A 26,371-nucleotide genomic window follows, 5' to 3' on the forward strand; every position below is an offset into this window, starting at 1 on the left:
TTGTGTGTTTCAGAGGGAGAGAGACAGCTCCTCTCTGGTTCAGACAGACAGCACGACAGCTCCTCTCTGGTTCAGACAGACAGGCTGTGCTTTGAGATTGTGTTGCTGGGGCAGCCAGTGATCTGAGTGATGACTTTGTGATTGTCTTCAAGTCTAAAGTTGTCTACATATAAGACAATCAATGCATAATCAATGATTGTTGATTGTGAGTGTTTGTTTGTTTGTTTGTTTGTTTTGGATTAAAATTCTGTTAACCCTTCCTCTTCCTCTCTCTCTCTGAATGTTTCTGTTAACTCTCCTTCTCCTCTTCCTCTCCTCTCCCTCTCCTCTTCCTCTCCTCTTCCTCTCCTCTTCCTCTCCTCTTCCTCTCCTCTTCCCCTCCTCTTCCTCTCCTCTTCCTCTCCTCTTCCTCTCCTAGTTGGAGCTCGTGGGCATTCAGGAGGTGGTGGTGTATGACCAGAGTTCATCTGACCCCTTGACCTTTCCCTCGGAGTTCTTCCTTACCGTCCTATTGGCCAAGCTGGAGAAGAGCTTCCCCTCCGTACACCTGCTCTCAGGTTAGACACACCCACTCAGCCCTTCATCCTCCTCTCTGCCCCTCTCTCTCTCTCCTTCCTCTCTCCCCCTCCTCTCTCCCCTTCCTCTCTCCCCTTCCTCTCTCCCCCTCTAGCCCTTCATCCTCCTCTCTGCCCCTCTCTCTCTCTCCTTCCTCTCTCCCCCTCCTCTCTCCCCTTCCTCTCTCCCCCTCCTCCCTCCCCCTCTAGCCCTTCATCCTCCTCACTGCCTCTCTCTCTCCTTCCTCCCTCCCCCTCCTCCCTCCCCACTCAGCCCTTCATCCTCCTCACTGCCTCTCTCTCCCCTTCCTCTCTCCCCCTCCTCCCTCCCCCTCCTCTCTCTCTCTCTCCCTCCTCCCTCCCTCTCCAGCCCTTGCTGGCTGCTGGTGGAATAGTGAATGGGTTTAATGAGGAAGTGAACATGACAGGTGGAATAGTGAATGGGTTTAATGAGGAAGTGAACATGATTGGTGGAATAGTGAATGGGTTTAATGAGTGTCTATACACCAGATAAGTTGTCCAAGGCTCTCAGCTTTATTCTGGACCGCTGTCAGACTTAAAGAGTCCCAGGTGACGTTTATAAAAATACCTTTTTTAGGTCCGTTTTTCTGTGGTCCGAGTCTCATCGCCTCAAACGTCAGTTAGGAAGTTAGGACAGCTACCTGAACGTGGCTGCTGGTGATAGGACAGCTACCTGAACATGGCTGCTGGTGATAGGACAGCTGACTGAGCATGGCTGCTGGTGATAGGACAGCTACCTGAACATGGCTGCTGGTGATAGGACAGCTACCTGAACATGGCTGCTGGTGATAGGACAGCTACCTGAACATGGCTGCTGGTGATAGGACAGCTGACTGAACATGGCTGCTGGTGATAGGACAGCTAACTGAGCATGGCTGCTGGTGATAGGACAGCTACCTGAACATGGCTGCTGGTGATAGGACAGCTAACTGAACATGGCTGCTGGTGATAGGACAGCTACCTGAACATGGCTGCTGGTGATAGGACAGCTACCTGAACATGGCTGCTGGTGATAGGACAGCTACCTGAACATGGCTGCTGGTGATAGGACAGCTAACTGCTGGTGATAGGACAGCTGACTGAACATGGCTGCTGGTGATAGGACAGCTGCCTGAACATGGCTGCTGGTGATAGGACAGCTAACTGCTGGTGATAGGACAGCTACCTGAACATGGCTGCTGGTGATAGGACAGCTACCTGAACATGGCTGCTGGTGATAGGACAGCTAACTGCTGGTGATAAGACAGCTGACTGAACATGGCTGCTGGTGATAGGACAGCTACCTGAACATGGCTGCTGGTGATAGGACAGCTACCTGAACATGGCTGCTGGTGATAGGACAGCTACCTGAACATGGCTGCTGGTGATAGGACAGCTACCTGAACATGGCTGCTGGTGATAGGACAGCTACCTGAACATGGCTGCTGGTGATAGGACAGCTACCTGAACGTGGCTGCTGGTGATAGGACAGCTACCTGAACGTGGCTGCTGGTGATAGGACAGCTACCTGAACATGGCTGCTGGTGATAGGACAGCTAACTGAACGTGGCTGCTGGTGATAGGACAGCTACCTGAACATGGCTGCTGGTGATAGGACAGCTACCTGAACATGGCTGCTGGTGATAGGACAGCTACCTGAACATGGCTGCTGGTGATAGGACAGCTACCTGAACATGGCTGCTGGTGATAGGACAGCTACCTGAACATGGCTGCTGGTGATAGGACAGCTACCTGAACATGGCTGCTGGTGATAGGACAGCTACCTGAACATGGCTGCTGGTGATAGGACAGCTAACTGAGCATGGCTGCTGGTGATAGGACAGCTAACTGAACATGGCTGCTGGTGATAGGACAGCTACCTGCTGGTGATAGGACAGCTACCTGAACATGGCTGCTGGTGATAGGACAGCTACCTGCTGGTGATAGGACAGCTACCTGCTGGTGATAGGACAGCTACCTGCTGGTGATAGGACAGCTACCTGAACATGGCTGCTGGTGATAGGACAGCTACCTGAACATGGCTGCTGGTGATAGGACAGCTACCTGAACATGGCTGCTGGTGATAGGACAGCTACCTGAACATTCGTCTCATCGTCTCAAACGTCAGTTAGGAAGTTGTTTCGTTTCAGATACGGTTCCTGTTTCTATCATGATGTCATCAGGATGGAACTTCCCTTCAAATTAAGAGCCAACACCTGTAACATTAGACTTTTATCAGACATCAGACTTATCACATTACACATAACTCTCCCTGTAACAACACCAGAGGTTATAACTCTCCCTGTAACAACACCAGAGGTTATAACTCTCTCTGTAACAACACCAGAGGTTATAACTCTCCCTGTAACAACACCAGGGGTTATAACTCTCCCTGTAACAACACCAGAGGTTATAACTCTCCCTGTAACAACACCAGACGTTATAACTCTCCCTGTAACAACACCAGAGGTTATAACTCTCCCTGTAACAACACCAGAGGTTATAACTCTCCCTGTAACAACACCAGGGGTTATAACTCTCCCTGTAACAACACCAGAGGTTATAACTCTCCCTGTAACAACACCAGGGGTTATAACTCTCCCTGTAACAACACCAGGGGTTATATTTCTCCCTGTAACAACACCAGAGGTTATAACTCTCCCTGTAACAACACCAGAGGTTATAACTCTCCCTGTAACAACACCAGGGGTTATAACTCTCCCTGTAACAACACCAGAGGTTATAACTCTCCCTGTAACAACACCAGAGGTTATAACTCTCCCTGTAACAACACCAGGCGTTATAACTCTCCCTCTAACAACACCAGAGGTTATAACTCTCCCTGTAACAACACCAGAGGTTATAACTCTCCCTGTAACAACACCAGAGGTTATAACTCCCTGTAACAACACCAGAGGTTATAACTCTCCCTGGAGAGAAGTGAATTATTCTGCTGTTGACCCTCTGACCTGACAAAACAATACATTCAAAATGTCACCGAGTCTAAGTACGGTTTGCTCCGTTGCTGTGCGGATGTTGATCCGGCAGCGCGACGGTTGCTACGGGGAAGTGACTGCGTCGAAATGAGACTGATCAAAACTTCCAGTGAGTCACTTCGAACCACTAAACTTCCACATTCAGTTAAAGTCTCTGTTTATTTCCCACAGAGGAAGGTTCCATAACCCTGGATACAATATACAGCTGTACATCCATCCTGTTTTCTTATAAATCAGACGGCTTCGTCAGTATTGTTATAAATCAGACGGCTTCGTCAGTATTGTTATAAATCAGATGGCTTCGTCAGTATTGTTATAAATCAGACGGCTTCGTCAGTATTGTTATAAATCAGACGGCTTCTTCAGTGTTGTTATAAATCAGACGGCTTCGTCAGTATTGTTATAAATCAGATTATAAATCAGACGGCTTCGTCAGTATTGTTATAAATCAGACGGCTTCGTCAGTATTGTTATAATGTGAGTGAGGCGGAGAGAGGAGGAGAGACTAGGAGAGAGGAGGAGAGAGGTGGAGAGACGAGGAGAGAGGAGGAGAGAGGAGGAGAGAGTCGGGGAGAGATGGAGAGACGAGGAGAGAGGTGGAGAGACGAGGAGAGAGGTGGAGAGTGGAGGAGAGAGTCGGAGAGAGGAGGAGAGAGGTGGAGAGACGAGGAGAGAGGTGGAGAGAGGAGGAGAGGTGGAGAGAGGAGGAGAGAGGAGGAGAGAGGTGGAGAGAGGAGGAGAGAGGTGGAGAGAGGAAGAGCGAGGAGGAGAGAGGAGAGAGGGGGAGAGAGGTGGAGAGAGGTGGAGAGAGGAGGAGAGAGGTGGAGAGACGAGGAGAGGAGGAGAGAGGTGGAGAGAGGAAGAGCGAGGAGGAGAGAGGAGAGAGGGGGAGAGGGGTGGAGAGGGGAAGAGAGGAGGAGAGAGGAGGGGAGAGATGGAGAGACGAGGAGAGAGGAGGAGAGTGGAGGAGAGGAGGAGAGAGGTGGAGAGAGGAGGAGAGGAGGAGGACAGATGCATAATGTGGTTGTTTCTGTGAGCTTTAAGAACATTTCCAATGAGTCCTAAATGGCACCCTATTCCCTATATAGCCCATGGGGCTCTGGTTAAAAGTAGTGCGCTGACTATGCAGGGAATGGGGTTCCATTTAGGATGGACCCATGGAGGAGAGGATGGAGAGACACGGGTACACGGGTTGCCAAGCAACTAGGACTGGGCTTGTCTGAGGGTCGGCTGGTACAGGTGGCTGGTGTGTGTGTGTGTGTGTGTGTGTGTGACAGTGTTTGCGTGTGCATGCGTGTGTCTGTGTACTTGCAAGTGTCTGTGTGTGTGTGTGTGTCCAAGTGTGTGTGTGTGTGTGTGTGTTTCCATGTGTGTGTGTATCCATGTGTGCGTGTGTGTCCGTGTGTGTGTGTGTCCGTGTGTGTGTGTGTTTCCGTGTGTGTGTCCGTGTGTGTGTGTGTCCGTGTGTTTCCGTGTGTGTGTTTCCATGTGAGTGTGTGTGTGTGTTTCGGTGTGTGTGTGTGTGTGTGTTTCCATGTGAGTGTGTGAGTGTGTGTGTGTGTGCGTGAGTGTGTGTTTCCGTGTGTGTGTGTGTGTGAGTGTGTGTGTGTGTGTGTGTGTGGGGGTGTGTGTGTGTGTGTGTGTGTTTCCATGTGTGCGTGAGTGTGTGTGTGTGTGTGTGTGTGTGTGTGGGTGTGTGTGTGTTTCCATGTGTGTGTGTGTGTGTGTGTGTGTTTCCGTGTGTGTGTGTGTGTGTGTGTTTCCATGTGTGTGTGTGTGTGTGTTTCCGTGTGTGTTTCCGTGTGTGTGTGTGTGTGTGTGTGTGTGTGTGTGTGTGTGTGTGTGTGTGTGTGTGTTTACGTGTGTTTTCGTGTGTGTGTGTGTTTCCATGTGAGTGTGTGTGTGTGTGTGTGTGTGTGTGTTTCCATGTGAGTGTGTGTGTGTGTGTGTGTGTGTGTGTGTGTGTGTGTGTGTGTGTGTGTGTGTTTCCGTGTGTGTGTGTGTGTGTGTGTGTGTGTGAGTGTGTGAGCCTCTGGGTGCAGAAGGCAGTGTATCAGTACTGTGTAATGAACTCAGCAGGTCAGGTTGGTCCTCTATCAACACTACTGGATAATAACACAGTTTGGCTGCTGTTGCTAGGCAGGTTTAGGGTACAGTATCAGAGCCTGTTGCTAGGCAGGTTTAGTGTACAGTATCAGAGCCTGTTGCTAGGCAGGTTTAGTGTACAGTATCAGAGCCTGTTGCTAGGCAGGTTTAGTGTACAGTATCAGAGCCTGTTGCTAGGCAGGTTTAGTGTACAGTATCAGAGCCTGTTGCTAGGCAGGTTTAGTGTACAGTATCAGAGCCTGTTGCTGGGCAGGTTTAGTGTACAGTATCAGAGCCTGTTGCTAGGCAGGTTTAGTGTACAGTATCAGAGCCTGTTGCTAGGCAGGTTTAGTGTACAGTATCAGAGCCTGTTGCTTGGCAGGTTTAGTGTACAGTATCAGAGCCTGTTGCTAGGCAGGTTTAGTGTACAGTATCAGAGCCTGTTGCTAGGCAGGTTTAGTGTAGTATCTCTAATACAGTAACCTCTAGTAATACAGTAACCTCTAGTATCTCTAATACAGTAACCTCTGGTATCTCTAATACAGTAACCTCTAGTAATACAGTAACCTCTGGTATCTCTAATACAGTAACCTCTAGTGTCTCTAATACAGTAACCTCTAGTAATACAGTAACCTCTAGTAATACAGTAACCTCTAGTAATACAGTAACCTCTAGTATCTCTAATACAGTAACCTGTAGTATCTCTAATACAGTAACCTCTGGTATCTCTAATACAGTAACCTCTAGTATCTCTAATACAGTAACCTGTAGTATCTCTAACACAGTAACCTCTAGTGTCTCTAATACAGTAACCTCTAGTGTCTCTAATACAGTAACCTCTAGTATCTCTAATACAGTAACCTCTAGTGTCTCTAATACAGTAACCTCTAGTGTCTCTAATACAGTAACCTCTAGTAATACAGTAACCTCTAGTATCTCTAACACAGTAACCTCTAGTGTCTCTAATACAGTACCTCTAGTATCTCTAATACAGTAACCTCTAGTGTCTCTAATACAGTAACCTCTAGTAATACAGTAACCTCTAGTATCTCTAACACAGTAACCTCTAGTGTCTCTAATACAGTAACCTCTAGTACCTCTAATACAGTAACCTCTAGTGTCTCTAATACAGTAACCTCTAGTAATACAGTAACCTCTAGTGTCTCTAATACAGTAACCTCTAGTACCTCTAATACAGTAACCTCTAGTATCTCTAATACAGTAACCTCTGGTATCTCTAATACAGTAACCTCTAGTAATACAGTAACCTCTAGTGTCTCTAATACAGTAACCTCTAGTATCTCTAATACAGTAACTTCTAGTGTCTCTAATACAGTAACCTCTAGTATCTCTAATACTGTGACCTGTAGTATCTCTAATACAGTAACCTCTAGTAATACAGTAACCTCTAGTATCTCTAATACAGTAACCTCTAGTATCTCTAATACAGTAACCTCTAGTATCTCTAATACAGTAACGTCTAGTATCTCTAATACAGTAACCTCCAGTAATACAGTAACCTCTAGTATCTCTAATACAGTAACCTCTAGTATCTCTAATACAGTAACCTGTAGTATCTCTAATACAGTATCCTCTAGTATCTCTAATACAGTAACCTCTAGTATCTCTAATACAGTAACCTCTGGTATCTCTAATACAGTAACCTCTAGTAATACAGTAACCTCTAGTATCTCTAATACAGTAACCTCTAGTATCTCTAATACTGTGACCTCTAGTATCTCTAATACAGTGACCTCTAGTAATACAGTAACCTCTAGTATCTCTAATACAGTAACCTCTAGTAATACAGTAACCTCTAGTATCTCTAACACAGTAACGTCTAGTATCTCTAATACAGTAACCTCTAGTATCTCTAACACAGTAACCTCTAGTAATACAGTAACCTCTAGTATCTCTAATACAGTAACCTGTAGTATCTCTAACACAGTAACCTCTAGTAATACAGTAACCTCTAGTATCTCTAATACAGTAACCTCTAGTGTCTCTAATACAGTAACCTCTGGTATCTCTAATACAGTAACCTCTAGTATCTCTAATACAGTAACCTCTAGTATCTCTAACACAGTAACCTCTAGTATCTCTAATACAGAAACCTCTGGTATCTCTAATACAGTAACCTCTAGTATCTCTAACACAGTAACCTCTAGTATCTCTAATACAGTAACCTCTGGTATCTCTAATACAGTAACCTCTAGTAATACAGTAACCTCTAGTATCTCTAATACAGTAACCTCTAGTGTCTCTAATACAGTAACCTCTAGTGTCTCTAATACAGTAACCTCTAGTATCTCTAATACAGTAACCTCTAGTAATACAGTAACCTCTAGTATCTCTAATACAGTAACCTCTAGTATCTCTAATACAGTAACCTATAGTAATACAGTAACCTCTAGTATATCTAATACAGTAACCTATAGTATCTCTAATACAGTAACCTGTAGCATCTCTAATACAGTAACCTCTAGTAATACAGTAACCTCTAGTATCTCTAATAGAGTAACTTCTAGTATCTCTAATACAGTAACCTCTAGTAATACAGTAACCTCTAGTATCTCTAATACAGTAACCTCTAGTGTCTCTAACACAGTAACCTATAGTATCTCTAACACAGTAACCTCTAGTAATACAGTAACCTCTGGTATCTCTAATACAGTAACCTCTAGTAATACAGTAACCTCTAGTGTCTCTAATACAGTATCCTCTAGTATCTCTAATACAGTAACCTCTAGTATCTCTAATACAGTAACCTCTAGTAATACAGTAAACTCTAGTGTCTCTAATACAGTAACCTCTAGTGTCTCTAATACAGTATCCTCTGGTATCTCTAATACAGTAACCTCTGGTATCTCTAATACAGTAACCTCTAGTAATACAGTAACCTCTAGTGTCTCTAATACAGTATCCTCTGGTATCTCTAATACAGTAACCTCTAGTATCTCTAATACAGTAACCTCTAGTAATACAGTAACCTCTAGTATCTCTAATACAGTAACCTCTAGTAATACAGTAACCTCTAGTAATACAGTAACCTCTAGTAATACAGTAACCTCTAGTATCTCTAATACAGTAACCTCTAGTAATACAGTAACCTCTAGTAATACAGTAACCTCTAGTATCTCTAATACAGTAACCTCTAGTATCTCTAATACAGTAACCTCTATCTCTAATACAGTAACCTCTTGTCTCTCTAATACAGTAACCTCTAGTGTCTCTAATACAGTAACCTCTAGTATCTCTAATACAGTAACCTCTAGTGTCTCTAATACAGTAACCTCTAGTATCTCTAATACAGTAACGTCTAGTATCTCTAACACAGTAACCTCTAGTGTCTCTAATACAGTAACCTCTGGTATCTCTAATACAGTAACCTCTGGTATCTCTAATACAGTAACCTCTAGTAATACAGTAACCTCTAGTATCTCTAACACAGTAACCTCGGTCCTTTGTTTGATTGGGATGTTTCTGTCTGTGTGTGTCTGTCTACAGGTGGTTTCTCAGAGTTTTCCCAGCTGTTTCCAGGTCTGTGTGAAGGTAAGGCTCTTCTGGCCACATCCTGCCTGGTCCCCACCTGCCTCTCTCAGCCCTGCCTGCCCCTCAACACCTCTGGTCCAACACGCATCCTGACTCACCTTTACCTGGGCTGTCAGAGAGACGTACTCAACAAGGTATTAGATATATTATAGGATACCTAGTTTATATATTACTATATATTACTATATCATATATATATATTATAGGATACCTAGTTTATATATTACTATATATTACTATATATTACTATATCATATATATATATTATAGGATACCTAGTTTATATATTACTATATATTACTATATCATATATATATTATAGGATACCTAGTTTATATATTACTATATATTACTATATCATATATATATTATAGGATACCTAGTTTATATATTACTATATATTACTATATCATATATATATATATTATAGGATACCTAGTTTATATATTACTATATATTACTATATCATATATATATTATAGAATACCTATTTTATATATTACTATATATTACTATATATTAGTATATCATATATATATATTATAGAATACCTAGTTTATATATTACTATATATTACTATATATACTCAACAAGGTAATCAATATATTATAGGATACCTAGTTTATATATTACTATATATTACTATATATTACTATATATATATAATATATATATATATATATATATATATTATAGGATACCTAGTTTATATATTACTATATATTACTATATCATATATATATATATATATATATATATATATTATAGGATACCTAGTTTATATATTACTATATATTACTATATCATATATATATTATAGGATACCTAGTTTATATATTACTATATATTACTATATCATATATATATTATAGGATACCTAGTTTATATATTACTATATATTACTATATCATATATATATATTATAGGATACCTAGTTTATATATTACTATATATTACTATATCATATATATATATTATAGGATACCTAGTTTATATATTACTATATATTACTATATCATATATATATTATAGGATACCTAGTTTATATATTACTATATATTACTATATCATATATATATATTATAGGATACCTAGTTTATATATTACTATATATTACTATATATTACTATATCATATATATATATTATAGGATACCTAGTTTATATATTACTATATATTACTATATCATATATATATTATAGGATACCTAGTTTATATATTACTATATATTACTATATCATATATATATTATAGGATACCTAGTTTATATATTACTATATATTACTATATCATATATATATATATTATAGGATACCTAGTTTATATATTACTATATATTACTATATCATATATATATTATAGAATACCTATTTTATATATTACTATATATTACTATATATTAGTATATCATATATATATATTATAGAATACCTAGTTTATATATTACTATATATTACTATATATACTCAACAAGGTAATCAATATATTATAGGATACCTAGTTTATATATTACTATATATTACTATATATTACTATATATATAATATATATATATATATATATATATATATTATAGGATACCTAGTTTATATATTACTATATATTACTATATCATATATATATATATATATATATATATATATATATTATAGGATACCTAGTTTATATATTACTATATATTACTATATCATATATATATTATAGGATACCTAGTTTATATATTACTATATATTACTATATCATATATATATTATAGGATACCTAGTTTATATATTACTATATATTACTATATCATATATATATATTATAGGATACCTAGTTTATATATTACTATATATTACTATATCATATATATATATATATTGTAGGATACCTAGTTTATATATTACTATATATTACTATATCATATATATATATTATAGGATACCTAGTTTATATATTACTATATATTACTATATCATATATATATTATAGGATACCTAGTTTATATATTACTATATATATCATAGCATTTTAGCCAGCTGTATTCCTCCCTCCTCTACAGGAAGTGATGTGTGTAAAGCATTCTAACCAGCTGTATTCCTCCCTCCTCTACAGGAAGTGATGTGTGTGTGTAAAGCATTCTAACCAGCTGTATTCCTCCCTCCTCTACAGGAAGTGATGTGTGTGTGTGTAAAGCATTTTAGCCAGCTGTATTCCTCCCTCCTCTACAGGAAGTGATGTGTGTAAAAGCATTCTAACCAGCTGTATTCCTCCCTCCTCTACAGGAAGTGATGCAGCGGAATGAGATAGCGTACGTACTAAATGCCAGTAACACATGTCCCAAACCAGACTACATCCCAGAGTCTCACTTCCTGCGAGTTCCTGTCAACGACAGCTTCTGTGAGAAGATCCTCCCCTGGTTGGACAGATCTGTAGAGTTCATAGAGAAGGCCAAAGCCTCCAACGCCTGTGTGCTGGTCCACTGTCTGGCTGGCATCTCGCGCTCGGCAACCATCGCTATCGCTTACATCATGACGAGGATGGACATGTCACTAGACGAAGCTTACAGGTGAGATGAGTGAAACCCCCGTAGGACCATAATAAGGATTTACAGGTGAGATGTAGGACCATAATAAGGATTTACAGGTGAGATGTAGGACCATAATAAGGATTTACAGGTGAGATGTAGGACCATAATAAGGATTTACAGGTGAGATGTAGGACCATAATAAGGATTTACAGGTGAGATGTAGGACCATAATAAGGATTTACAGGTGAGATGTAGGACCATAATAAGGATTTACAGGTGAGATGTAGGACCATAATAAGGATTTACAGGTGAGATGAATAGGACCATAATAAGGATTTACAGGTGAGATGTAGGACCATAATAAGGATTTACAGGTGAGATGTAGGACCATAATAAGGATTTACAGGTGAGATGTAGGACCATAATAAGGATTTATAGGTGAGATGTAGGACCATAATAAGGATTTACAGGTGAGATGTAGGACCATAATAAGGATTTACAGGTGAGATGTAGGACCATAATAAGGATTTACAGGTGAGATGTAGGACCATAATAAGGATTTACAGGTGAGATGTAGGACCATAATAAGGATTTACAGGTGAGATGAATGAACACAGTGCATTGTGGGGGGGGCTCTAATGATGGCTGTGATGGGAGCCTCAGCTGGTCATCCTGAATGAAAACAGTGCATTGTGGGGGGGCTCTAATGATGGCTGTGATCGGAGCCTCAGCTGGTCATCCTGAATGAAAACAGTGCATTGTGGGGGGGGCTCTAATGATGGCTGTGATGGGAGCCTCAGTAGCATCTCTACTGATGACTCCTGTCTCGACCCTCTAGTTTTTCCAACTCCGTAACAACCCAGTGTTTTACGGCATCACTACTGATGACTCCTGTATGTTTCCGTCTTTCCTCTCCAGGTTCGTGAAGGAGAAGAGGCCCACCATCTCTCCTAACTTCAACTTCCTGGGTCAGCTGTTGGACTTTGAGAAGAAGATCAAGACTCCTGGAAGGTCGGAGATTAGAGAGACCGTTGGAGTCAAACCCTGTCCCTTCCTCCTCCACCACCCCCTGCTAGAGCAGGACCCCTCTAACCCTACCCCCAGCCTCCCAGACCCTGCCCTGGCCCTGCTGGAGCCCCTGACCCTGCCGTGTGTCTTGGCCCCCTGGCCTCCAGAAGAGAGGCTCCTGGCTCAGGCTCTCCAGGGGCTCCAAGACCTCCAGCTGAACCAGGGAACGGAGGACAACGCCGCCCAGCTGAAAAGGTCCTTCTCTCTGGACATCAAGTCGTACAGGGAGCCAGGAGGCCGCAGCGGCGCCCCCGTGAGGCCGTACCCACACCCTACGTCCCACCCCGGCGCCCAGGAGTATTATAATCCATCCGTGAGCTTCAAGGAGCCTGCTGGGAAACCGTGTCAGTTCTCTCCTGTGAAGGAGATGTCAGAGCAGTCTACACCTGAGCCGAGCCCTGACAAGGAGAAGGACGACGGCCTCGCGGACCCTGCTGCTACGTCTGTTGTTCCCACTGCTACTCCTGTAGTCTCCACCACAACCATCACCTCTTCTTCCTCCTCCCTTCCTGGCACCACTACCAGTACTACCACCTCCAACCAGCCCAGCGTGAAGCAACCCGGCCAGGCTAAGCCCCTCTCCTGTTCCCAGCAGCTCCAGCGTAGTGGCAGTATGGAAGAGAGCTCTAACCCTACCCTTAACCACACCCCTCACACCACCGGCTTCCTGTTCGGCCTATCACGATCCCAGCAGCACCTGTCCAAGCCCGCCCCTAACCTAGGCTCCGCCCTGAAGGGCTGGCACTCTGACATCCTATTGGGTCCCGTCACCGTGTCGTCGGGTGGATGGTACCTCTCCGAGTCGTCGCACCGCTTCTACTCCACCTCCGCCATCTTAGGAAGCGGGGCTAACATTCTAGGGGGTGGCGGCGCGGCGGCGTACAGCGTGAGCCAGGGGTTGGAGGAGGTGCGGCGGCGAGGGAGGCAGAGGAGCGGCGACCACGGGGACTCGCGGAGGAGCTGGCACGAGGAGAGCACCTTGGAGAAGCAGCTGAAGAGACGGAGCTGTCAGATGGAAATCGGAGACAGGATGAGAGGAGGAGGAGGAGGAAGAGGAGGAGGAGGAGGAGGAGAGACTAGCTCCAGGGAGGAGATGGGGAGTCACAGCAGCTTCTCGGGAAGCATGGAGGTCATCCAGGTGTCCTGAGAGAGGACATTTCAACATGGCCTCCGGTCCAACCCGTTACGGAATCATTGATTTGAAATGGAGATGTCTGTTCTAGGGAGTTTTAACATCCTCAGATCAGACCAGTCCCATGTTGAGGGGAAAGACTTGTTCTGGACCCGCCTTATTATCCCACTAGGGACTTGAACCTTGACCTGATCTAGCGGCTCTGTGTACTGGTGTCGCGACAGTTGGCATTAATGTAGTTTGAACTTTGACCTGGAAGCAGAAAGCAGCTGTGTGATGATGATGATGATGAATGTGATGAAGAGGTGAACTCTGAGAGGATTGAGACGAACTTGAGTCTTTTGTTTGGATGAGTGTTCATCGTTTTTCATTTATTTCTGAATGTTGATGATCGTCGTCAACAGCAGTAGATGTCTGCCTGACGTTGGATACATGGAGCTTTTATGAAGCCTTATGAAGTCTTTATGAAGCCTTAAAGAAGTCTTTATGAAGCCTTAAGAAGTCTTTATGAAGCCTTTAGCAGTCTTTATGAAGCCTTAAAGAAGTATTTATGAAGCCTTAAAGTAGTCTTTATGAAGCTTTAAAGTAGTCTTTATGAACCTTTAAAGTAGTCTTTATGAAGCCTTAAAGAAGTCTTTATGAAGCCTTAAAGAAGTCTTTATGAAGCCTTAAAGAAGTCTTTATGAAGCCTTAAAGAAGTCTTTATGAAGCCTTAAGAAGTCTTTATGAAGCCTTAAAGAAGTCTTTATGAAGCCTTAAAGAAGTCTTTATGAAGCCTTAAGAAGTCTTTATGAAGCCTTAAGAAGTCTTTATGAAGACTTAAAGTAGTCTTTATGAAGCCTTAAAGTAGTCTTTATGAAGCCTTAAAGAAGTCTTTATGAAGCCTTAAAGAAGTCTTTATGAAGCCTTTAGCAGTCTTTATGAAGCCTTTAGCAGTCTTTATGAAGCCTTAAGAAGTCTTTATGAAGCCTTTAGCAGTCTTTATGAAGCCTTAAAAAGTCTTTATGAAGCCTTAAAGTAGTCTTTATGAAGCCTTATGAAGCCTTAAGAAGTCTTTATGAAGCCTTAAGAAGTCTTTATGAAGCCTTAAAGTAGTCTTTATGAAGCCTTAAGAAGTCTTTATGAAGCCTTAAAGAAGTCTTTATGAAGCCTTAAGAAGTCTTTATGAAGCCTTAAGAAGTCTTTATGAAGCGTTATGAAGAACGGGATCAGAGATCCTTGATATCCCTGTGTCAAATCATCCAATACCTCACACATCCAAATTAGAGGCTTCTTCTGTTCCTCTGTCTTCTTCTGATGTTGGAGCTCATTGACAATTCAAATCTCAGGTCTTATTTGAGCAGCAAGAAAAGATGCTTGAACAACTGAACAGTTCCCGAACAGTTCCCGAACAGCTCCCGAACAGTTCCCGAACAGCTCCCGAACAGCTCCCGAACAGTTCCCGAACAGCTCCCGAACAGTTCCCGAACAGCTCCCGAACAGCTCCCGAACAGTTCCCGAACAGCTCCCGAACAGCTCCCGAACAGTTCCCGAACAGTTCAGTTGGTAGAGCATGGCGCTTATACCCCAGGGTTGTAGGTTCGATTCCCGGGGCCACCCAGACGCAAAATGTATGTACGCATGACTGTAAATCACTTTGGATTAAAGCGCTAAATATTTTATGTTATTAACGAACGGTGTGGTTGTGGGTTTTGTCCGATACCTGTGGTGAAGGAATGATGTAATGACTGATACCTGTGGTGAAGGAATGATGTAATGACTCTGATACCTGTGGTGAAGGAATGATGTAATGACTCTGATACCTGTGGTGAAGGAATGATGTAATGACTCTGATACCTGTGGTGAAGGAATGATGTAATGACTGATACCTGTGGTGAAGGAATGATGTAATGACTCTGATACCTGTGGTGAAGGAATGATGTAATGACTGATACCTGTGGTGAAGGAATGATGTCATGACTCTGATACCTGTGGTGAAGGAATGATGTAATGACTGATACCTGTGGTGAAGGAATGATGTAATGACTGATACCTGTGGTGAAGGAATGATGTAATGACTGATACCTGTGGTGAAGGAATGATGTAATGACTGATACCTGTGGTGAAGGAATGATGTAATGACTCTGATACCTGTGGTGAAGGAATGATGTAATGACTGATACCTGTGGTGAAGGAATGATGTAATGACTCTGATACCTGGCAGCGACGGAGCCAAGACAGTTGGGGAAATTCCACCTCTCCAGGAACTCGGCAGCGACGGAGCCAAGACAGTTGGGGAAATTCCACCTCTCCAGGAACTCGGCAGCGACGGAGCCAAGACAGTTGGGGAAATTCCACCTCTCCAGGAACTCGGCAGCGACGGAGCCAAGACAGTTGGGGAAATTCCACCTCTCCAGGAACTCGGCAGCGACGGAGCCAAGACAGTTGGGGAAATTCCACCTCTCCAGGAACTCGGCAGCGACGGAGCCAAGACAGTTGGGGAAATTCCACCTCTCCAGGAACTCGGCAGCGACGGAGCCAAGACAGTTGGGGAAATTCCACCTCTCCAGGAACTCGGCAGCGACGGAGCCAAGACAGTTGGGGAAATTCCACCTCTCCAGGAACTCGGCAGCGACGGAGCCAAGACAATTGGGGAAATTCCACCTCTCCAGGAACTCGGCAGCGACGGAGCCAAGACAGTTGGGGAAATTCCACTTCTCCAGGAACTCGGCAGCGACGGAGCCAAGACAGTTGGGGAAATTCCACCTCTCCAGGAACTCGGCAGCGACGGAGCCAAGACAGTTGGGGAAATTCCACCTCTCCAGGAACTCGGCAGCGACGGAGCCAAGACAGTTGGGGAAATTCCACCTCTCCAGGAACTCGGCAGCGACGGAGCCAAGACAGTTGGGGAAATTCCACCTCTCCAGGAACTCGGCAGCGACGGAGCCAAGACAGTTGGGGAAATTCCACCTCTCCAGGAACTCGGCAGCGACGGCCCTCCAGTCTTCCTCCTTGGGGACAGGCATGTATTCACCAACCAGACAGTCCCAAATGGCTTGTGCCACAGAGGGGATCGTGGACCGTCCAACTCGGAAGCTGATTCCGTTGGTCCTGTAGGAGTCTCCTGTCGCCAAGAATCTAGAATATAATTCAAAATAATGATCAAAATTGTGTGTAACTTGAATTCCACCCACATATTCTATCTACTCATATATCTACCTAATTACAGTTTATTATGCTCTACTAATTATATTGTAATACTCGTCAACCATCATTAACAATGAATGAAACAGTACAATTCAGTCTATGACTATATCATTAAACTGTAGCCCAGGCCAACTCTACTCTTAGAAAGAATTGTACTATCTACTTAAAAGGGTTCTCCGGCTGTCCCCATAGGAGAACCCTTTTTGGTTCCAGGTAGTACCCCTATTGGTTCCAAGTAGAACCCTATTGGTTCCAGGTAGAACCCTATTGGGTTCCAGGTAGAAGCCTTTTGGTTCCAGGTAGAACCCTATTGGGTTCCAGGTAGAACCCTATTGGGTTCCAGGTAGAACCCTTTTGGTTCCAGGTGGAACCCCTTTTGGTTCCAGGTAGAACCCCTTTTGGTTCCAAGTAGAACCCTATTGGGTTCCATGTATAACATTTTCCCCAAAGGGTTCTACCTGGAACCAAAAATGGTTCTCCTATGGGGAAAGCAGAAGGACACTTTTGGAACCTTTTTCTCTTAAGAGTGTATGTGAGTCCAATGAGAATGTAATGAATGACTGTAACTGTCTTCAACAACAAGGGGTCCTGGTGAAGACTAGCCTACCTTCATCAGGGCAGAAGGCCTGTAACTGGTGAAGACTAGCCTACCTTCATCAGGGGCAGAAGGCCTGTAACTGTGTTGAACAACAAGGGGTCCTGGAGAAGACTAGCCTACCTTCATCAGGGCAGAAGGCCTGTAACTGTGTTGAACAACAAGGGGTCCTGGTGAAGACTAGCCTACCTTCATCAGGGGCAGAAGGCCTGTAACTGTGTTGAACAACAAGGGGTCTTGGTGAAGACTAGCCTACCTTCATCAGGGCAGAAGGCCTGTAACTGTGTTGAACAACAAGGGGTCCTGGTGAAGACTAGCCTACCTTCATCAGGGCAGAAAGCCTGTAACTGGTGAAGACTAGCCTACCTTCATCAGGGGCAGAAGGCCTGTAACTGGTGAAGACTAGCCTACCTTCATCAGGGGCAGAAGGCCTGTAACTGGTGAAGACTAGCCTACCTTCATCAGGGGCAGAAGGCCTGTAACTGTGTTGAACAACAAGGGGTCCTGGAGAAGACTAGCCTACCTTCATCAGGGCAGAAGGCCTGTAACTGTGTTGAACAACAAGGGGTCCTGGTGAAGACTAGCCTACCTTCATCAGGGCAGAAAGCCTGTAACTGTGTTGAACAACAAGGGGTCCTGGTGAAGACTAGCCTACCTTCATCAGGGGCAGAAGGCCTGTAACTGTGTTGAACAACAAGGGGTCCTGGAGAAGACTAGCCTACCTTCATCAGGGCAGAAGGCCTGTAACTGGTGAAGACTAGCCTACCTTCATCAGGGGCAGAAGGCCTGTAACTGTGTTGAACAACAAGGGGTCCTGGAGAAGACTAGCCTACCTTCATCAGGGCAGAAGGCCTGTAACTGTGTTGAACAACAAGGAGTCCTGGTGAAGACTAGCCTACCTTCATCAGGGCAGAAGGCCTGTAACTGTGTTGAACAACAAGGAGTCCTGGTGAAGACTAGCCTACCTTCATCAGGGCAGAAGGCCTGTAACTGTGTTGAACAACAAGGGGTCCTGGTGAAGACTAGCCTACCTTCATCAGGGGCAGAAGGCCTGTAACTGTGTTGAACAACAAGGGGTCCTGGAGAAGACTAGCCTACCTTCATCAGGGGCAGAAGGCCTGTAACTGGTGAAGACTAGCCTACCTTCATCAGGGGCAGAAGGCCTGTAACTGTGTTGAACAACAAGGGGTCCTGGTGAAGACTAGCCTACCTTCATCAGGGCAGAAGGCCTGTAACTGTGTTGAACAACAAGGGGTCCTGGTGAAGACTAGCCTACCTTCATCAGGGGCAGAAGGCCTGTAACTGTGTTGAACAACAAGGGGTCCTGGTGAAGACTAGCCTTTAACCATCTCTGGACCGACACAGACCTGCGCTTTCGGGACTTTAACCATCTCTGGACCCACACAGACCTGCGCTTTCAGGACTTTAACCATCTCTGGACCCACACAGACCTGCGCTTTCAGGACTTTAACCATCTCTGGACCCACACAGACCTGCGCTTTCAGGACTTTAACCATCTCTGGACCCACACAGACCTGCGCTTTCAGGACTTTAACCATCTCTGGACCCACACAGACCTGCGCTTTCAGGACTTTAACCATCTCTGGACCCACACAGACCTGCGCTTTCAGGACTTTAACCATCTCTGGACCCACACAGACCTGCGCTTTCAGGACTTTAACCATCTCTGGACCCACACAGACCTGCGCTTTCAGGACTTTAACCATCTCTGGACCCACACAGACCTGCGCTTTCAGGACTTTAACCATCTCTGGACCCACACAGACCTGCGCTTTCAGGACTTTAACCATCTCTGGACCCACACAGACCTGCGCTTTCAGGACTTTAACCCATCTCTGGACCTACACAGACCTGCGCTTTCAGCGGGGCTGGTCCCGACCCAACAGGGCGATGAAGACCACCTTCCTCAACGTTGGTCTCATTGTTGAAATACGCTGCTCTCTTGACTATTTATTATTGCATTTCGTTCCAAAACTGCATTTTGGAGGGAAATTATATTATAGTCTCTCACAATTCATTTGTGGATGTCATCGAATAAATAATTTACTTGGCAAATAAATTAATAAAAAATGTAAAGAAATTATGCAATTAAACTGTTTTTATTTAATCCCACATTTTTTTTACTGGATATGTGTGCAATAAAAATTCAACATTCACATTTTGCTATTTTCTGTCAAGTCTACTCGTACAATTTCATGCATACGTTCGATTTTTTTTCACACAGAACGCGCTGCAACTGTCTCTGCAACGCGTTGCTGCAAGGAAAACGCAGCGGTCCATTGGAAACGAATGTACTTCTGGTGTATCGAAACGCAATGATGCAGTCGGTGTGTTGGAAGCGTAAGGGTAACTACCCCGTCGCTAAGGGCGTCATTGGATCATGTGTCCAAAGGCAGCGCTACTCTCGGATCAGCCATCTCCATTCAAATCTTCTCTTAATATAATTATTTAACAATATTTTGGGGTGGCAGGGTAGCCTAGTGGTTAGAGGCAGGTAGCCTAGTGGTTAGAGGCAGGTAGCCTAGTGGTTAGAGGCAGGTAGCCTAGTGGTTAGAGGCAGGTAGCCTAGTGGTTAGAGACAGGTAGCCTAGTGGTTAGAGACAGGTAGCCTAGTGGTTAGAGACAGGTAGCTTAGTGGTTAGAGGCAGGTAGCCTAGTGGGTAGAGCAGGTAGCCTAGTGGTTAGAGGCAGGTAGCCCAGTATCCGAAAGGTTGCTGGATCGAATCCCTGAGCTGACCAGGTATAAATCTGTCGTTCTGCCCCTGAACAAGGCAGTTAACCCCCTGTTCCCTGGTAGGCCGTCATTGAAAATAAGAATTTGTTCTAAACTGACTTACCTAATTAAATAAAAGTCAAATAAAACAACTGAAGACGGATCTGCGCCTAGAGAGATATTACCACCTACGTTAGAAAATATTGAGGCGGTTTATTTTAATGCTTAGGCTACCCAATAAAAAAATCACTGAATCCCAGATTTGACTCTTCATTGCGCACATGTTAGGCTACACACGAAATATATTGCAACAAATTACAGAGTAACTTACAGGTAGAGAGATATATAAGTCATGTATTTATATTTTAATGCAGTCTTCTCGGTTTTCATTTGAAGCATTTTTTATTTTTATTTATGTCACTTGTTTGTATGAATTTCAAAGACACTGGCAACTTGTATTTGTAGTTAACTAGGTTCTGAAGTTATCTGCGGTCACAGAGACGGATAAACCATATCATTCTATGTTTATCCTCGGCTTTTGTGTAGAAAGTGACGCGGGACGTCAAACATTATTTTATCTAAAGACGCATTTAGCTACAAGTGGAGGCAGATGCGCGTTTTCAAGCGCAACATTATTAACGATGGGTTTTAGGAAACAGCGCAGAGATTAAATGACGCTCCTATAAAGCTTCCAGCGATACATTCAGACTTTAAAATGCTTCTGGGAAAATTGGGCCCCAGAATGTTGACTGGGAAGTTGCCTGTGTAAATGCAGCTATAGAGACACGTTTCATCCATCCCACTGGGCGCAGACGTTAAGACAACGTCTATTTCATCGTTGGTTCAACGACAATTTCATTGAAATGATGTGGGGGAAAAAAACGTTGATTCAACTAAATAATCCTTCTGAACACCTGGTTGTAGTCAGTCGGCTCTTCATTTCTCTGCAACATGTTTTGTTGTTGGATTGGAACCCAAAGGAGGTTGGTGGCTCCTTAATTAGGGAGGACGGGGGCTCCTGGTAATATCTGGAGGGAATCAGTGGAACGGTGGCTCCTTAATTAGGGAGGACGGGGGCTCCTGGTAATATCTGGAACGGAATCAGTGGAACGGTGGCTCCTTAATTAGGGAGGACGGGGCTCCTGGTAATATCTGGAACGGAATCAGTGGAACGGTGGCTCCTTAATTTGGGAGGACGGGGGCTCCTGGTAATATCTGGAGGGAATCAGTGGAACGGTGGCTCCTTAATTAGGGAGGACGGGGGCTCCTGGTAATATCTGGAGGGATTCAGTGGAACGGTGGCTCCTTAATTAGGGAGGACGGGGCTCTTGGTAATATCTGGAACGGAATCAGTGGAACGGTGGCTCCTTAATTAGGGAGGACGGGGGCTCCTGGTAATATCTGGAACGGAATCAGTGGAACGGTGGCTCCTTAATTAGGGAGGACGGGGGCTCTTGGTAATATCTGGAACGGAATCAGTGGAACGGTGGCTCCTTAATTAGGGAGGACGGGGGCTCCTGGTAATATCTGGAACGGAATCAGTGGAACGGTGGCTCCTTAATTAGGGAGGACGGGGGCTCCTTGTAATATCTGGAGGGAATCAGTGGAACGGTGGATCCTTAATTAGGGAGGACGGGGCTCCTGGTAATATCTGGAACGGAATCAGTGGAACGGTGGCTCCTTAATTAGGGAGGACGGGGGCTCCTGGTAATATCTGGAACGGAGTCAGTGGAACGGTGGCTCCTTAATTAGGGAGGACGGGGGCTCCTGGTAATATCTGGAACGGAATCAGTGGAACGGTGGCTCCTTAATTAGGGAGGACGGGGGCTCCTGGTAATATCTGGAGGGAATCAGTGGAACGGTGGCTCCTTAATTAGGGAGGACGGGGGCTCCTGGTAATATCTGGAACGGAATCAGTGGAACGGTGGCTCCTTAATTAGGGAGGACGGGGCTCCTGGTAATATCTGGAACGGAATCAGTGGAACGGTGGCTCCTTAATTAGGGAGGACGGGGCTCCTGGTAATATCTGGAGGGATTCAGTGGAACGGTGGCTCCTTAATTAGGGAGAACGGGGGCTCCTGGTAATATCTGGAGGGAATCAGTGGAACGGTGGCTCCTTAATTAGGGAGGACGGGGACTCCTGGTAATATCTGGAACGGAATCAGTGGAACGGTGGCTCCTTAATTAGGGAGGACGGGGGCTCCTGGTAATATCTGGAACGGAATCAGTGGAACGGTGGCTCCTTAATTAGGGAGGACGGGGCTCCTGGTAATATCTGGAGGGAATCAGTGGAACGGTGGCTCCTTAATTAGGGAGAACGGGGGCTCCTGGTAATATCTGGAGGGAATCAGTGGAACGGTGGCTCCTTAATTAGGGAGGACGGGGCTCCTGGTAATATCTGGAGGGAATCAGTGGAACGGTGGCTCCTTAATTAGGGAGGACGGGGGCTCCTGGTAATATCTGGAACGGAATCAGTGGAACGGTGGCTCCTTAATTAGGGAGGACGGGGCTCCTGGTAATATCTGGAGGGAATCAGTGGAACGGTGGCTCCTTAATTAGGGAGGACGGGGGCTCCTGGTAATATCTGGAACGGAATCAGTGGAACGGTGGCTCCTTAATTAGGGAGGACGGGGGCTCCTGGTAATATCTGGAGGGAATCAGTGGAACGGTGGCTCCTTAATTAGGGAGGACGGGGCTCCTGGTAATATCTGGAACGGAATCAGTGGAACGGTGGCTCCTTAATTAGGGAGGACGGGGCTCCTGGTAATATCTGGAACGGAATCAGTGGAACGGTGGCTCCTTAATTAGGGAGGACGGGGGCTCCTGGTAATATCTGGAACGGAGTCAGTGGAACGGTGGCTCCTTAATTAGGGAGGACTGGGGCTCCTGGTAATATCTGGAACGGAATCAGTGGAACGGTGGCTCCTTAATTAGGGAGGACGGGGCTCCTGGTAATGTCTGGAACGGAATCAGTGGAACTGTGGCTCCTTAATTAGGGAGGACGGGGCTCTTGGTAATATCTGGAGGGAATCAGTGGAACGGTGTCTCCTTAATTAGGGAGGACGGGGGCTCCTGGTAATATCTGGAACGGAATCAGTGGAACGGTGGCTCCTTAATTAGGGAGGACGGGGCTCCTGGTAATATCTGGAGGGAATCAGTGGAACGGTGGCTCCTTAATTAGGGAGGACGGGGCTCCTGGTAATATCTGGAACGGAATCAGTGGAACGGTGGCTCCTTAATTAGGGAGGACGGGGGCTCCTGGTAATATCTGGAACGGAATCAGTGGAACGGTGGCTCCTTAATTAGGGAGGACGGGGCTCTTGGTAATATCTGGAGGGAATCAGTGGAACGGTGGCTCCTTAATTAGGGAGGACGGGGCTCCTGGTAATATCTGGAGGGAATCAGTGGGACGGTGGCTCCTTAATTAGGGAGGACGGGGACTCCTGGTAATATCTGGAGGGAATCAGTGGAACGGTGGCTCCTTAATTAGGGAGGACGGGGCTCCTGGTAATGTCTGGAGCGGAGTCAGTGGAACGGTGGCTCCTTAATTAGGGAGGACGGGGGCTCCTGGTAATATCTGGAGGGAATCAGTGGAACGGTGGCTCCTTAATTAGGGAGGACGGGGCTCCTGGTAATATCTGGAACGGAATCAGTGGAACGGTGGCTCCTTAATTAGGGAGGACGGGGCTCCTGGTAATATCTGGAACGGAATCAGTGGAACGGTATTAAAATACATCAAACACATGGGTTTTATTCCATTCCATCAAGTCCGTTCCAGACTTTATTATAAACCTTCCTCTTCCTCTAAACATCCTCTACTGTAAAACCTGCACGCCCGGTGGGTCCACGGTTCCGCCTTTCCCGGTTTCAGGATCTGTAGCTAAGGTCCATGGGCTGCACACAATTAATCACAAGACGGTACGGCTCGTGCGCAAACGGTCTGATTGCGGTAGAGGGCGTCGGTGCCATATCGGTGACGGTGCCTGCAGACCAGGGAGGGAGGGGGGAGAGAGAGAGGGAGAGAGATACAGACAGAGAGAGAGAGAGAGAGAGAGAGAGAGGGGAAGAGGAAGAGGGAGGTAAGGCGGATCTTTAGTTAGATGAAACAGACCACACATTTACAATAGAAGTACCGTACCGTTTAGTTCAAAACGCTGTTTTCTACCGGTCCAAGCGACTTTCTACTTTAACCAGCCTGTGCGTGACCTTTGACGCTCGGTGCGTCGCAGAGGACGAGGCGGTTCTGGATCCGGCGACCAGCCGCTCGGACGTCCAAGGTGATAAAAGTCAAGTTCTTCTCTACTCCAGGACTCCTGGATTGTTCCCAGAGAGAAGAGGAGTCTCATGTACAATGCGCTGATACAGAAGGGTTTGTGAAGCCATTTTCAGCAGGTAAGTGCAGACTTCTCTCGCTTTTCCCCCCATAAAATAAACACCTTATATATATATAGTCCTGTGTCTGAAAACAGTAACCTATTGACTGTCGATTGGTCAATTCACCTTTTTGATTATTTACCGAACCAGGTAATATAAATCCTATCCTAGTCTGTATAATGCATCGCTGACAAGATATTCATTTCAACGTGTTGTCGTATTATTATTATTATTATTCAAAGCGCTGTATTGAACTGTATCACCGTACCGTATAGACCGTAGACTTAGACCGTTGCACCGTAGCAACGCGCGCCCGGTTTTTCCCAAAAGCATCTTAAAGGCTAAATTCATCGTTTTGAATCTTCGTAGGAGAATCGGTAAATCTGTTTCCACAAAACCATCGTTATTAAAAAGCTCCTGTAAGATGTTTGTCCTCCTCCTGCATCACTTTATACACAGAAGATCTCTGTGACCATAGAACCACATGGTTTATCCGTCTCTCTGTGACCAGTAGAACCACATGGTTTATCCGTCTCTCTGTGACCAGTAGAACCACATGGTTTATCCGTCTCTCTGTGACCCGTAGAACCACATGGTTTATCCGTCTCTCTGTGACCAGTAGAACCACATGGTTTATCCGTCTCTCTGTGACCCGTAGAACCACATGGTTTATCCGTCTCTCTGTGACCATAGAACCACATGGTTTATCCGTCTCTCTGTGACCATAGAACCACATGGTTTATCCGTCTCTCTGTGACCGTAGAACCACATGGTTTATCCGTCTCTCTGTGACCATAGAACCACATGGTTTATCCGTCTCTCTGTGACCAGTAGAACCACATGGTTTATCCGTCTCTCTGTGACCATAGAACCACATGGTTTATCCGTCTCTCTGTGACCGTAGAACCACATGGTTTATCCGTCTCTCTGTGACCATAGAACCACATGGTTTATCCGTCTCTCTGTGACCAGTAGAACCACATGGTTTATCCGTCTCTCTGTGACCAGTAGAACCACATGGTTTATCCGTCTCTCTGTGACCAGTAGATCCACATGGTTTATCCGTCTCTCTGTGACCGTAGAACCACATGGTTTATCCGTCTCTCTGTGACCATAGAACCACATGGTTTATCCGTCTCTCTGTGACCAGTAGAACCACATGGTTTATCCGTCTCTCTGTGACCAGTAGAACCACATGGTTTATCCGTCTCTCTGTGACCATAGAACCACATGGTTTATCCGTCTCTCTGTGACCAGTAGAACCACATGGTTTATCCGTCTCTCTGTGACCATAGAACCACATGGTTTATCCGTCTCTCTGTGACCAGTAGAACCACATGGTTTATCCGTCTCTCTGTGACCAGTAGATCCACATGGTTTATCCGTCTCTCTGTGACCATAGAACCACATGGTTTATCCGTCTCTCTGTGACCAGTAGAACCACATGGTTTATCCGTCTCTCTGTGACCATAGAACCACATGGTTTATCCGTCTCTCTGTGACCATAGAACCACATGGTTTATCCGTCTCTCTGTGACCATAGAACCACATGGTTTATCCGTCTCTCTGTGACCAGTAGAACC

At 44.9% G+C, this 26,371-nt stretch overlaps 1 protein-coding gene and 1 long non-coding RNA gene across 7 annotated transcripts in view; both read left to right on the forward strand.

Moving 5' to 3' along the window:
- Window positions 1-15,569, forward strand: part of dusp16 (dual specificity phosphatase 16) — a 21,201-nt gene extending 5,632 nt beyond the window's left edge. For all 4 annotated transcript variants that reach the window (XM_029748386.1, XM_029748387.1, XM_029748388.1 and 1 more), the window contains 4 exons: window positions 419-557; window positions 9,143-9,321; window positions 11,455-11,738; window positions 12,618-15,569. In XM_029748386.1, coding sequence (XP_029604246.1) covers window positions 419-557; window positions 9,143-9,321; window positions 11,455-11,738; window positions 12,618-13,914 — 1,899 coding nt within the window. In that variant the 3' untranslated portion in view covers window positions 13,915-15,569. The remainder of the gene's footprint in view (window positions 1-418; window positions 558-9,142; window positions 9,322-11,454; window positions 11,739-12,617) is intronic.
- An 8,941-nt stretch (window positions 15,570-24,510) lies between these two features.
- LOC115189862 (uncharacterized) overlaps window positions 24,511-26,371 on the forward strand; it is a 59,877-nt gene continuing 58,016 nt past the window's right edge. For 2 of the 3 annotated variants that reach the window (XR_003877024.1, XR_003877025.1), the window contains exon 1: window positions 24,511-24,806. This is a non-coding gene — a long non-coding RNA (uncharacterized LOC115189862). The remainder of the gene's footprint in view (window positions 24,807-26,371) is intronic. The other variant, XR_003877026.1, reaches the window with a different exon arrangement.

Source organism: Salmo trutta, unplaced genomic scaffold (assembly GCF_901001165.1).
Source record: "Salmo trutta unplaced genomic scaffold, fSalTru1.1, whole genome shotgun sequence".
Classification (NCBI taxonomy): Eukaryota; Metazoa; Chordata; class Actinopteri; order Salmoniformes; family Salmonidae; genus Salmo; species Salmo trutta.